Raw genomic sequence first — 12,552 nt, 5'->3', positions numbered from 1 at the left:
ACAAGGAGAGGACATATTACTAGTAAGTATTCTAGAAAGCCTAGTATGTTTAAGGCCGCGGGTATAAGAAGTGATTAAGAAAGATGGCCGGGATATACAGTATAAGATCTTACAAATCAATACGGTTGCGCCAATAGAATCACAATAGGTCTCTGTTGCTAACAAAGCCCTATCTAGCTATTTGTGTGAAGTATATACCTGACTAATCTTGACGGGAAATAGTACATTCTTCCTCCAGGATTCACCCATCTTGCTGCTTCGCGAATGTTATGCCATACTTGATCTCTCGGGCCAACATCCAAGTCGCCGGAGCATCCTATCTTGTCACAACCTCTACCTTTCAATGCACTCCTTACTTGGTTTTTCCACAAAAGAACCATACGGCTCTCTTCTCAATTAAGCGCATCCATCTGGCCGGTTGCTCAAGCACTGGTTGACAATGGTTCCCTGCAGACTGACGTTGTAAGCCTCGCAGCTGACGCCCCCGGACGCATCCAAGCAGACGCTATAACAGCGCTGGGAATCGTTATAAAGATTTTGAATCTGGAAGGTGGCATTGGCACTCCAGCTGATGCAGCAGCCCTCGTAGCAGATATCGCGTGGGCCGCCCGACTTCCAGCTCCCATTGAGGCGGATACGCCCAAGCAGTGCAATACAGGCGGCGCCCACGGCAACATGCGCGGCACTGCAGACGATCTGGTTGCGGGTCCAGTCCATCTCGCGTTTATCGACGGCGGCAGCGGTCGTCATCGTGGGTACCGCTGCTGCCGAGGAGATGATGTCGGCCTTGCTCTGCTGCTGCTTGTTGTATTGGGAAGGGAGTGCGCGGTACACCACCTCTAGACCCGGGGCGCTCGATGTGCTGGCGTAGAGCTCGATCAAGCTCTCTTCTGGCCTATCCTTGCCGCTCACAGCGCTTAACAGACCGGCCTGCATCTGCGTGCTGGTGACGTTGGCGTACGCGGGATAGGCGTTCATTGAAAAGACATTGTGCAGAAACACGAGATCTCCCCAGAGTGCCTGACTCGCGGCGCTTTGCGCCAGATTCGCGATCACCTGTAGCTCGCGGGCGTTATCCAAGGAGTGGATTCCCACCACCGTCTGGACGTGTGGGAGTTCGGTCTCCGCAAAGCCAGTGATGTTCAACCAGACCTCACCGCTGGATTCCACTGAGGAGGTGGCGATATTGCCGTAGGCTAACGCTTGGATGCTATCTTTATAGCTGAGCTGCTGGCTGTGGGCGGCTCGTCCGAGTAGCATCCCGACGAGGAGATATATCGAAAAAGTTCTCATTGTTATTGCAGAGGATTGAGAGATAGGAAGAGCAGAGGGAGAGAAGACTTAAGAGGGTCTGAGCAGGGAGACTGATCCGACAATAGCTTGCTGTGCTTGTGTTCGTGCATATCCAGCTGGTAAACTTACCTCTATTTATACGGCCCCTGAGTGCATAGGTCCCTCATACTTGAGCATGAGTGCTTGCCCGATGCTTAGAAATCGATACTAGTCTTGGTTTTATCTCCGAGACCGTCTAAAGTCCGTTCTTTGGCCCGTAATCAATGAGTTGGTGTGGACGAAGGTGCGTCCGTGGAGAATACTAGGGCTGAGCTAGCATTAGAACCGCGTGGCATAGGAGAGGGCTAGTCAAGGCAACAGCGAAGTAGTATCTACTCTAGACTAAGCCGGCAAATGACTATAAGTTATGTACTAATTTAATTGAGCGGAGCTACAAATGATGCAGTACTTACTATAGCTAACTATAAGACTTTCGGATTGAGAATGCGGGTTTTATAAGAGGCAGTATATGCTCTGGAAAACTATATTGAATGCGTGAAGAAGGGAGACAGCTATCTAGGTATGAGACTATGATATGCTGGGAGCAACCCAGAGGTCACGTGATCTCTGACACGGATGTTACCGAGCTTAGGACAAGCATGTCTTCGAGTCATATCGGGGTCCGACCGGGGTCCGAGAAGAATGGGCTCACCATTGAAAAAAAATTGCAGCCTTGAACTTGGTCCACTGGCCACTATGGAGTACTCTATAGAGATTCAGGATTGGTGTATCAACGCTTCTGAGTCAGCCGTGGCGTAGATAGGGCCGCCAATTTACCAGTTCGCTGGGTTCTAATCTATTCTCTGTGCCCACTACTGAGACGCTGAAATTGATAGTGTGAGCTTGGCATTAGCTCGGCATTAGCTTGATCTTTTTGACTTTTTTGACTTTGCTAAGTTGGTGCTCTCATCAGAAGATGCGCGATTTTCGCGATAGGATAACTCCCTCGGTTTCGCAGAAAATATAATGCCTACTGTCCTTCCGTTAGATCAATGGGGAGAAAGCGAACAACTTCAATTACCCGCTCCTGCTCACTGTCTAAATAAATAATGGCATACACCCCACGCCCACAATTTTTGTTAACCCTCTTTCGGGAACTGTTCAATACTATCATCTATTCCGCAGGAAATGATCCACTACTTGCGCGAGCTCATCGACTCTTTCAGAAAGACCCTGCTCAAACCAACAATGTTTTACTTTTAGCACCTATTTCTCTCGGGATTATCCTCAAACTTCTAGTAAGCTACTAACAAAGAATCCCTATTGTCCGCGAAGACTAATAGAGCTTAGATCCGATACATCATTAGCCATGTCTTAATGTCTATCCTGATCCTCGAATCTGTGGATAAGCAGGTCAATATCTCTCAGGTCGGAGACAAGAAGCTAGCTCCCTCAAGTCGTTACTTGCTCCAAACTAGTGCCGCCCTTTACCGCAGGGGGGTTTCCGTCTTCTCCTGAATGGCATCGGTTCCGCTTGTACCTACTGGGTGATGCACTCCTCGTTGACGAAAATATCAACTACTCTGCTTCCTACTCCGGTGGCGTATATTATTGCATCAGTCCTACTCGCGGAGACCCATTTCTTCTGGACCGCGCACACCATCCTTCCGCGCAACCAGCTACGCTTCGTGCCTAGTCCCCGCGATCGCCGACGATGGAGAGCTCTGGCACTTCCCACTTTGATCTACTCCGCGGCCGAAGCAGTGATGATGTATTTGCCGGCTCTATTCAACAGCATTCTTGCTCCGGCGTCGAACCAGAAGGTCACGATAGAGGGGTTATCGTATATTGTGAGATCCGATATCCTGATATCGGTGCTCATGCTCTTTACCCAGCTGTCTCTCCTCCTTCCCTCTTATATTGTGTTAATTCTGGTGCAAGCCAGTCTTCTGCCACCCAGCTGCGAGACGCTGATTTTTAGGCGGTCACGAGAGCAGCAGCAAGGTATACGGGTAGGAGAGATCTTTTCGGCGGCTAACCGAGGACCGCTACAGGTACGGGAGGCGGCGCAAATGATTGGGATACGAAGATTGCTTTACTGTCTGGAAATGCATGGAAAGATGTGTTTATGTTTGCTTGTAATTGCCGCTATGGTGCATTTGATGGTCTACTCTATTTTATAAATATAAGGGATTGTCTTGCTTCAATCTTTGTAAATTTCGAAAGTATATTGTAATATACGTGGCTACCATCTTTTTCTTTCTTCCGTTCTCTAGACTAGATTCCCTCCGACTACCATAAACTGGTAAACCGCGCGAGGCTCCAAGGGGTAGAAAGGAACAATAGACTAATAATATTGTTTGGCTGCTATGTACTCCTCTCTCCACGTTGGAGTAGCCAAGTGTTCGCTTCAAGTAAAGTTGGTCGTCCTGGCTTAAGTTTGTTTCCCTAGCGGCATACGCTCTTCTCGAAGGACTGGGGTGTTCTCATACTTAAAGCGCAAAACAGATTTTGCTTGTCCACGCCTACATTGTCAATGCCATGTGAGGTAACGGATAACTCCAGCCTAACCATAAAGCCACGTATGTAAGCAGCAAGAAAAGCACGAGAAAATATTCGGAATAGAACAATTCGCGTTGGGACTATGAATTGAAAGACCAGGTATTTCAGGTAGTTCGAACTTCAGCACTAGGCTAATTTTATGTTGACTTAAAATCATGTATTCCTATCCTCATGATTGTGGAGAATTTCTAACTGTTCGGGTTAAGCGGAGGTACAGTAAGGCGAGTCAGTACCATTCAGGGGCTTTTAATATTTAATATATGGTTAGAACACAGTAGTGTAACTGTAAATAGTAATACCACAGTATAACGTGCGTTGTTGCTCAATAAATAATATTATCACGGTATATGCCATGATACCTATGGCCTTAGGCGCCCACGACGCCTAAGGCCCGTGGACAATGCCCACCCGCCCGTCCATGGGCGATGTCGCAGTCTAGTACCGACACCTCAGCATATGGATAAAGTTATATGTGGGTGATATATACCCTATCATAGGTCGCCAGCGACGTTATTCCGAAGTAAAGCCGAGATTGGGGTCTGTATCAGCAGCTCGTTGGTGCAAACTGGGCGGGGATTTCGGAGTCTTGTCCGTGGGAGCATAGAATGCGCGGTGCCTTCGATGTGATCCCGCGGCTATTGATGTGATTGAAGTGTTTATATCTCATGGTTGGAGGTCCATATCAGATTGAAGAAGAAAAGAGGAGACAGGCGTGGAACTTTTGATGATGGAAGTATGCAGTTTGCATCAGCTATCAATAGATCTACTAGAATGATATTATGCTATCATCTTGTTCGAACATCACTTGAGATCTGATACCATTGCATTTGGAAATCTATCGGGATCATCTAAGCCCTGGCCCCGGTGGTGCCGCGGGTTGAGGACCTTGCTGACAGCCTTAGCCATACAAAAGGCTATGCACCCCATGGACTGTACTGTTATGTAGAAAATTTCGTGTCCAAGAAATAATTAAAGTCATATTTCACATCAGTATATTTTTTAGTGGAATACTGCATCTATTGCATGTCAACAACGCAACGGACACAGTCGCCCTCCTTCATCTGATCGAAGGCCTTGTTAATACCATCCAGCGACTGGCGGTGAGTGATGAACTCGTCCACCTTGAGCTCGCCGTTGAGGTAGTCGTCGACAAGTCCGGGAAGCTGTGTGCGACCCTTGATGCCACCGAAGGCACATCCCTTCCAGACACGACCGGTGACGAGTTGGAATGCTATGGCATATGTTAGAGGATAATATACAGTGTGAAGTAGATAACCGAAATCACTTACGCCGAGTGGAGATCTCCTGACCAGCAGCAGCAACACCAATGACAATGCTCTCACCCCAGCCCTTGTGGCAGGCCTCGAGGGCAGCACGCATGACACCAACGTTACCAGTGCAGTCGAAGGTGTAGTCACAGCCACCATCAGTCATCTCAATGAGGTGCTCCTGGATGGTCTTGCCTTGGAGCTTGGTGGGGTTAACGAAGTCGGTAGCGCCGAACTTGCGGGCCCAGGCCTCTTTGCCATCGTTGACATCGACAGCGATGATCTTACCGGCCTTGTTCTTGACCGCACCCTGCACAACGGACAAACCAACACAGCCGACACCGAAGACAGCGACGTTAGAGCCCTCCTCGACCTTGGCGGTCACGACAGCAGCACCGTATCCAGTGGTGATACCGCAACCGAGCAGACAAGACCGATCGGTGGGGATCTTGGGAGTGACAGCGACGACCGAGATATCGGCAACGACGGTGTACTGGGAGAAGGTGGAGGTACCCATGAAGTGCAGGAGGTCCTTACCGCGGGCCTTGAAGCGGGAGGTGCCATCGGGCATGACACCCTTACCCTGGGTAGCACGGATCTTACCGCAGAGGTTAGTCTTGCCAGACTTGCAGAACTTGCACTCGCGGCATTCGGGGGTGCTACGATTGTCAGTTGATTGTCATGCCGAGATCGGAGCCGAAAACATACTAGAGAGCGACGACGTAGTCGCCGACCTTGACGGAGGTCACGCCCTCGCCGATGGACTCGACGACACCGGCACCCTCGTGACCGAGGACAACGGGGAAAGCACCCTCTGGATCCTTGCCGGATAGAGTGTAGGCATCTGAGAGGTGTCAATAATTGTCGTCTATCTTGGAGTTTTCGGGAATTTGTTTCGTTTTCCCAGGGCGGGGCTGATGGTGGGGCTTACCGGTATGGCAGACACCAGTGTGGTGGATTTTAATGCGCACCTCACCAGCCTTGGGGGAGCGACCTCGATGTCCTCAACGGACAGAGGTGCACCGGCTTCCCAGGCGATGGCAGCCTGTCAATTGTTCAGCACTGTGATTCACGAGCTGGTCGACGTCATATGTGCGGGGCGATCGGATCGAGCTTACCTTGCAAGTAATTGTCTGTTTGAGTCAGCGAGGTTATTCAATCAAGAAAGAAGAGTAGCTTACCTTTCCTACTGTGCTGGCCATTGTGATTTATAAACTGGACCTTATTAGCCAGGAATGGACGCCAAGAAAAAAAAAGACTTACATCAAAGATCAAAGGTGAAGAGAAGAGGAAGAAGGGAAATGACGGGGCTTTTGAAGGAGGAGTGGAGCCGGTGAGGGGAATGGAACAGCATCAGAAGAGAAGTTGGAGATCCGGACGGTTACAACTCCAACATTCTCCCCACTTAAGATAAGCTCGTTTCCCGTATAGAAGAGAATGCGTGATCGGATCGACTCCCGAACTCCGCGGGAAATCTTAGGGGGATTCATATACCCTATTTGTCGAGGCTGCGTGGACGTTCTAAGCACTATAACTGGCACTATACATGGCACTATATACAGTATGGAGTAATAATTGCTAAGGGGTGTCTATTTGCATTGATTCTCTCTTATTTGATGACCTTAATGTTATGCCAATGACACATGGCCGACCTCGGCCGGAATAGTCGATATATCTATCCATCATCTAGCAATTGGCAGCACTAAAAATCTTACCAAGTCTCAGCCGGAGGACAATTGGCTAAGATAATATTGGCCATCAATACTCCATACTTGACATCCACTCCGAGGATATACGCCAAAAATGCAAAAGAGAAAAAGAATGAACACGCGCGCTTGGCCTCCACGGCCATGAGCTGGTTTACTGACCGCAAGGAATAGATCTCAAATTTGCGAGGAAAAAAAATTCAAGCTGAGCTGTTTTTGCGAACCCATTGAAGTTACGGAGTACAAGATCACATCTTCCATCAGTTTAGTCAAGTCTTTTGTAATTTGAGCCCCGGGAGAGGAGAGGTAGATATCTCCCGTGCTAGTCTCTATGGTACACGGAAAGGAGCCGATCCTGCCTGCTTCCTCGCCAATAATAGGTCATCGACCAGATTGTCATCCCTCTAAACCTCCAGATGAAGCCACTGTCGGGCCGGAGACAACCGGGTCGAACTTCGCCAATCACCCAATTCATCGAATGCATGTTGCCAAAAACCGAAAATAGCCATCGACAATCTGTTTCTTATTATCAAGATAGACCCTTAGTTGCCAGACATGCTGCCACTCTGCATCATGGCGGCATTCTGCTCCTGGAAGCGCTCGTTCAAGCGGGCGGAGCTCTTAAGGTTCTTGTCGACACAGCGCATGACGCAAGTCTCCTCGCGGTTGATAAGGGACTTGGTGGTGAAGTCGTTGACACAGTCATCGAAGCAGCGCTGGACCATCTTGGAGTACATCTGAAAGAAAGGGCGTCAGATCTCTGAGTATGGGAGAAGACAGGTGGTGGATGGGAAGGACGCATCACGGGCAGGAGAACGAGCGCGAAGGTGATTATTCAATGAGAAATGCAGGAGATACATACAGTCATAAACTCCTTCATCTGCTTCCGCTCCATGCGGGAGGCGAACTCGCGCTGTTCCGATGCGTTAAGTCTGTGGCTTGGGTATTAGCGGTTGGCTCAGAGAATGACCCCGGGGGAACAATGAGATAGAGGACATGGCAGGAAGGTGAAGAGAGTCTAAGGGAGGCACTTACCCGTCCATTGTGATAGATGAATGAAATCAAGATGTTTTGATGGTAAGATGCTTTCTACAAGTCTCCTGCAAGCTGCCAGCTCCGCTGGTTCTGAGCTTCTCGGGTGCCGGAGAAATATTAGCCCACGCGACTCAAAAAGTGGTGCCTGAGCTGCCAGGCTACCATTTGATCAACATCTCATATATTTTTTGAATTGTATAGGGCCCCTCATTTGTTGAAAAAAGGTTCAATTAGGATGAATCTAGGTCTACAAGAGCTGATCTTTACAGTAATAGCATCAGATAGGCGCATTGTAATTGATTTTTGTTAGCTCTACCTACTTTAGGGCCGTAAAATGCTTTATGCGAACGGATAAATGCTCTGAATATGGAATGGATAATCCACGTGATTTTTAACGTCACTAATATCACTTCAACCTCACTTCATGACGCTATGGAAGGCTGATTCCACCACAATGATTATTTATGTACGGTCAAAGCGGTTTCTTATACTGGATAGGAAGTTACAACCCAAGGGTAACAAGTGGTTTGCTTTAGTTCTCCTATTCACACTTTCGACGACCTAGATGACGTATAAGATGCCAGAAACTACCTGTAGATCATGCGCCCCAGAATAATCTCTAAAAAGGATGGAAATAACGCCAAAAACGCCACTTCAAGGCAAGTACGACGTTTTACGTCTGAGAGAGATGATCTACCCCGTACCGGAGGGACATTGTCCCGCAATGGACCAAGTGACAATGGATCTCGAACGGAGCAGATAATTCGTATACTTCAACTTCATTGCCCACAATATGAGCCCAAAGGCCAAGTTAAAAAAAAAAAACAAAACCAAAAACAGAAGAAAAACAGTACCTGTGCCGGAAGAGATGAAACCCGAGATATAAGCGACTAGGTAATTTCCCAAAACCCCCCTAAAAGGGTCGAAACGCGTTCCAGACAGTCCAAGACCCGTTGGTTCCAGACTAATATTGTCCAGGCCCCCAGGATATTCTTCACGTTGTCAAATTCTAGAAATTCCAGAAATTCCACAAATTCCACAAATCCCACAAATTCCAGGAAAGCCATCTTGTACTCCATATAGATCATTTAATAGAGATCTCAATCCGACCCCTGTTGTGTACCTGTACTGAATTAATCTACATGACAGGCGACCCTGACCCATCTTTTGACTTATTTCGGGAACCTTGGGTCTCTAGACTGGCTATTCATAGTTTCATATTCCCAAAAATCGAATTTCCCTTGAATACATTAAATACACATCCCTAATGTATCTATGTGTTTGGCTCTTGGCTCGTGCCCCCAACTCACCCTTTCGAAACCCTGACCTTTCAGCCCTTTCGCATCCCTTCCATCATACTGGCCCTCTTCTCTCATTTTCTCTTCATCTTTGTTCTTACATTCTTGTTCTCGAATCCCATTGCTCTTCCCCTCGAAAGCGTGTTTGTGCTATTTTTGGGCCCAGCCCCAGGATTTCCCACACGAGGGCGGTGACGCAGGGCCGCTTCGACTTTCCTGAATTCCCTCGATCGACACACCCACTTCCCTGCGCTTCTTCGATTCCCAGTACCTTCGATTCCATCTCGAGTCGCCCTCCGGACTCGCCATGGTGACGGTCGGCAAGTCGCACCCGGGTGCTGACCCCGTGCACCCTCTCCCAACCTCACCTGATCCGGTCGGCGCCAACTCCCCGCCATCAAAGCGAGATTTAGCTTCATGGTGGAAGCAGTTCAAACGGAGTACCAGAAAAGACGAATTGAAAGGTAAGCCATATTTGTTGAATGTGATATTTGAACGCTGGCGACCGCGTATATATTTCCTCGGGCGCCCCGGCTCGCGACGGTTCGCGACTGCCCCCTGCCCTGAGCCTCGCGCGTATACTCTTGTCGCAGAGGAGATACTTGTTGCAGTCGGCCATGTCGCAGTTGAGAACTTTGCTCACTTTTCAATTGATGTGCTGGCTTCTTCATCGTCTCAAAATGTTTTGCTGACCTGTTTGTCGTAGCAGAAGCACCCCGCGGCATCTTTGGGGTTCCGCTCAATGTCAGCATCAAATATGCCAATGTGGCAATCTCTTTGACCAACGATCACGGCCAGAGCTCCATTTATGGATACGTGCCCATTGTTGTTGCGAAGTGTGGGGTTTTTCTAAAAGAAAAAGGTTAGCGTTGACCTTCTTATGCTCGATGGGACATCACTGACCTGTCTTTGGATAGCAACGGATGTCGAAGGCATCTTTCGTCTTAACGGATCAGCCAAGCGTATTAAGGACCTTCAAGAGGTCTTTGATTCCCCCGAGCGATATGGCAAAGGACTCGACTGGTCCGGATACACCGTCCACGATGCAGCAAACGTGCTCCGCCGATATCTGAACCAGCTACCCGAACCCATCGTGCCGTTAGAGTTCTATGAGCGTTTCCGTGAGCCCCTACGTATCTACCAGCGACAAGTGTTAGAAGACAAGGAGACGCCCGATGCCGAGAAGTTCGATCACGCAAAGGCCGTCGAGACATATCAGAACCTCATCATCGAGCTGCCCCCCTGAACAAGCAACTGCTCCTCTATATCCTCGATCTTCTCGCGGTATTCGCCTCAAAATCCGATCAGAATCGTATGCCTTCCGCCAATCTGTCCGCGATCTTCCAACCAGGCATGCTGTCCCACCCCCAGCACGATATGTCCCCAGAGGAATATAAGTTGAGTCAGGATGTGTTGATCTTCTTGATTGAGAATCAGGATCACTTCCTGTTCGGAATGAGTGGCACCGCGGCCGATGAACAGACCATGAAAGAGGTCGAGGGGGGCATGCCACGAGCCGCATCACATCCGACTGTCCGGCGGTCGGTATCCAACGCTAGTGCGAACACCGAAAGTCATCGCAAGTTGGATAGTATCCGACGAAATGTCTCCGTATCATCGCGCAATTCCCGTCATTCCAACAACGCCCAGAGCCCCGTAACTCCCACCTCAATGACCGCCGGTGGTAGTGGCGGTGGTGTTCATCGGAGCAACACTCTACCCTCAAAGATGGGCCCCGTCTTGACTTCTGCTCGTTATTCACGTGCCAACGACACTGGCTCGAACACCCCTTCCGGCCTCGCCGTTTCTCATCAGAGTTCTCGGTCAACTAGTCGGACACCGTCGGTGCGCGAAGAGCCCGAAAAGCCTGAGCCGATCCCCGAGTCAGTCTCTCATACCGCTCCTCAGCCAGTGCCTGAAAGGACTTCCGAGCAGCGTCCCGAGCAGCGACCCGAGCAGCGGACCCCTAGTCAGTCCACTAGCTCATTGACCCCAGGTGGAGCCTACGTGCACACGTCAACCCATGGCCCATTGCCTCCGGCAGCTGCAGAACGTCTTAGTCTTGGCGAAGCTGCCAGGCCCCATGAGAATCTCAACGCCCCGGTCGTCTCGCCCCCGGTTGCCTCACCCCCACAGGTTGTCACCCCGAGCCGTGAGCGCAAGCTTTCCAATTTCTTCACCAAGTCACCGCCAGCTGATAGCGAACTGAGAGAACCACGGCAACCAAACCGCTTGAAGAAGAAGCGCATTCCCGGTAGTGCAAGCATGAGCGCACAAAGTTCGGCCAATTCACTCCATGCTTCGAGTGTAGACCCTAGTGGGGATCTTGAGCCTAAACACGAAACCCGGTCCATCGAAGCTGCTGTTGGCGATACTACCCCGAGACCGCCAAATGCCGCGACTCTTGGCAATCGCGAGAACCCTTTTGACTCAAACCCGGCTCTCGCGGAGAGTACCTCGCAACCTCACACCGACCACTCTCTACGACCTAACAAGTCACGCACACCCTCCATGAACTCCCGTTCATCGTTCACTGATCAGTCTGACATGGACCAGCCTGATGATGCCTCTCGCCATGAAAATCGTCGTAGTTGGCGGTTCCATCGGTCGTCCAAGCGCACCAGCGAGCAACTTGGGCTAGGTTTCGCATCTCCACCCCTGGTAGCGACAAATCCCCGAGCCGAACAAAGCACCAGTTCAATCGGCAGCGGACACCACCAAAGCACGGACCTTTCCAGCCACCCACTGAGCTTGGATGCTGGCATTCAAAGCGCTCCGTCCACGCCATCCGAACACGAGAAGAAGAGTTTCTTTGGAAAGTTCAAGGCCAAGGTCGCTCAGGTTGTCAAGGATGATCGTGAGCGCACAAAGAGCCCCACCAGATCGGAGGACGACCCTTCCCTCACCACCCAGCCTCTTTCTCCTATTGCCACAGAGTCGACAAATGGCAACCCAGCGCCAGTTGAAGTCCCACGTGAGCAGCCCAGGGACGAGCATCTGCGTTCGCCCGCGTCTCCCTTGCCTGGCGCTGGTCTCCCCCATCTATCCCCGAAGAACCGCATATTCCCGAGTCGTCTGCACCGGTGGCTGTCGTTGAGGAAAAGTCGTCTGCTCAGCTTCCTGCTACCGAGTCCGTGTTGGCACCAGAAGCAACAGTGTCCCATGAGACCCCGAAAGAGACCGCAGGACCGTCCACCTCGGCTGCTTGATCTGCTTCAAACTTTTTTTACGAAATGTTTTCATTCTCCCATTTCTATTATTATCACGATTTCTCTTCAGTCAATTGCACCTCTACCTTTATCCAGTCGTGCATGATTTGTTTGACCATTTGAGATGGAATGGCTTATCGACAGAGCATTGGCGTCACTTGAGGCGTTGAATGAGGTCGTTCTTTTCTCATCTCCTTTCCGT

At 49.9% G+C, this 12,552-nt stretch overlaps 6 protein-coding genes across 6 annotated transcripts; 3 read left to right on the top strand and 3 right to left on the bottom strand.

The window, feature by feature from the left end:
- Positions 1–396: 396 nt before the first annotated feature.
- On the bottom strand, positions 397–1,260 carry N7500_003733 (uncharacterized protein; the record flags this gene model as incomplete). Its single annotated transcript, XM_056674879.1, has 1 exon — positions 397–1,260. The coding sequence occupies one exon, from the start codon at positions 1,258–1,260 to the stop codon at positions 397–399; it is 864 nt and encodes a 287-aa protein (XP_056535404.1).
- A 1,121-nt stretch (positions 1,261–2,381) lies between these two features.
- On the top strand, positions 2,382–3,455 carry N7500_003732 (uncharacterized protein; the record flags this gene model as incomplete). The annotated part of the gene is made up of 3 exons (XM_056674878.1): positions 2,382–2,570; positions 2,623–2,700; positions 2,751–3,455. 3 exons carry the CDS (start codon positions 2,382–2,384, stop codon positions 3,453–3,455), a joined length of 972 nt encoding a protein of 323 aa, XP_056535403.1.
- A 1,395-nt stretch (positions 3,456–4,850) lies between these two features.
- On the bottom strand, positions 4,851–6,304 carry N7500_003731 (bifunctional alcohol dehydrogenase/S-(hydroxymethyl)glutathione dehydrogenase; the record flags this gene model as incomplete). Its single annotated transcript, XM_056674877.1, has 6 exons — positions 4,851–5,065; positions 5,124–5,761; positions 5,811–5,923; positions 6,034–6,147; positions 6,221–6,235; positions 6,284–6,304. The coding sequence occupies 6 exons, from the start codon at positions 6,302–6,304 to the stop codon at positions 4,851–4,853; spliced, it is 1,116 nt and encodes a 371-aa protein (XP_056535402.1).
- A 1,046-nt stretch (positions 6,305–7,350) lies between these two features.
- On the bottom strand, positions 7,351–7,897 carry tim9 (protein transporter TIM9; the record flags this gene model as incomplete). The annotated part of the gene is made up of 3 exons (XM_056674876.1): positions 7,844–7,897; positions 7,671–7,740; positions 7,351–7,545 (listed from the first exon to the last, which is right to left on the bottom strand). Exons 1-3 carry the CDS (start codon positions 7,849–7,851, stop codon positions 7,351–7,353), a joined length of 273 nt encoding a protein of 90 aa, XP_056535401.1. The 5' UTR covers positions 7,852–7,897.
- Positions 7,898–9,448: 1,551 nt separating this feature from the next.
- On the top strand, positions 9,449–10,387 carry N7500_003729 (Rho GTPase activation protein; the record flags this gene model as incomplete). Its single annotated transcript, XM_056674875.1, has 3 exons — positions 9,449–9,605; positions 9,848–10,003; positions 10,059–10,387. 3 exons carry the CDS (start codon positions 9,449–9,451, stop codon positions 10,385–10,387), a joined length of 642 nt encoding a protein of 213 aa, XP_056535400.1.
- Positions 10,388–10,455: 68 nt separating this feature from the next.
- Positions 10,456–12,350, top strand: N7500_003728 (Rho GTPase activation protein; the record flags this gene model as incomplete). Its single annotated transcript, XM_056674874.1, has 2 exons — positions 10,456–12,115; positions 12,196–12,350. The coding sequence occupies 2 exons, from the start codon at positions 10,456–10,458 to the stop codon at positions 12,348–12,350; spliced, it is 1,815 nt and encodes a 604-aa protein (XP_056535399.1).
- Positions 12,351–12,552: the final 202 nt, after the last annotated feature.

This window comes from Penicillium coprophilum (assembly GCF_028826855.1).
Source record: "Penicillium coprophilum strain IBT 35676 chromosome Unknown utg000002l_segment0_segment1, whole genome shotgun sequence".
Lineage (NCBI taxonomy): Eukaryota > Fungi > Ascomycota > Eurotiomycetes > Eurotiales > Aspergillaceae > Penicillium > Penicillium coprophilum.
This window is presented reverse-complemented; position numbering and strand designations above follow the sequence as displayed.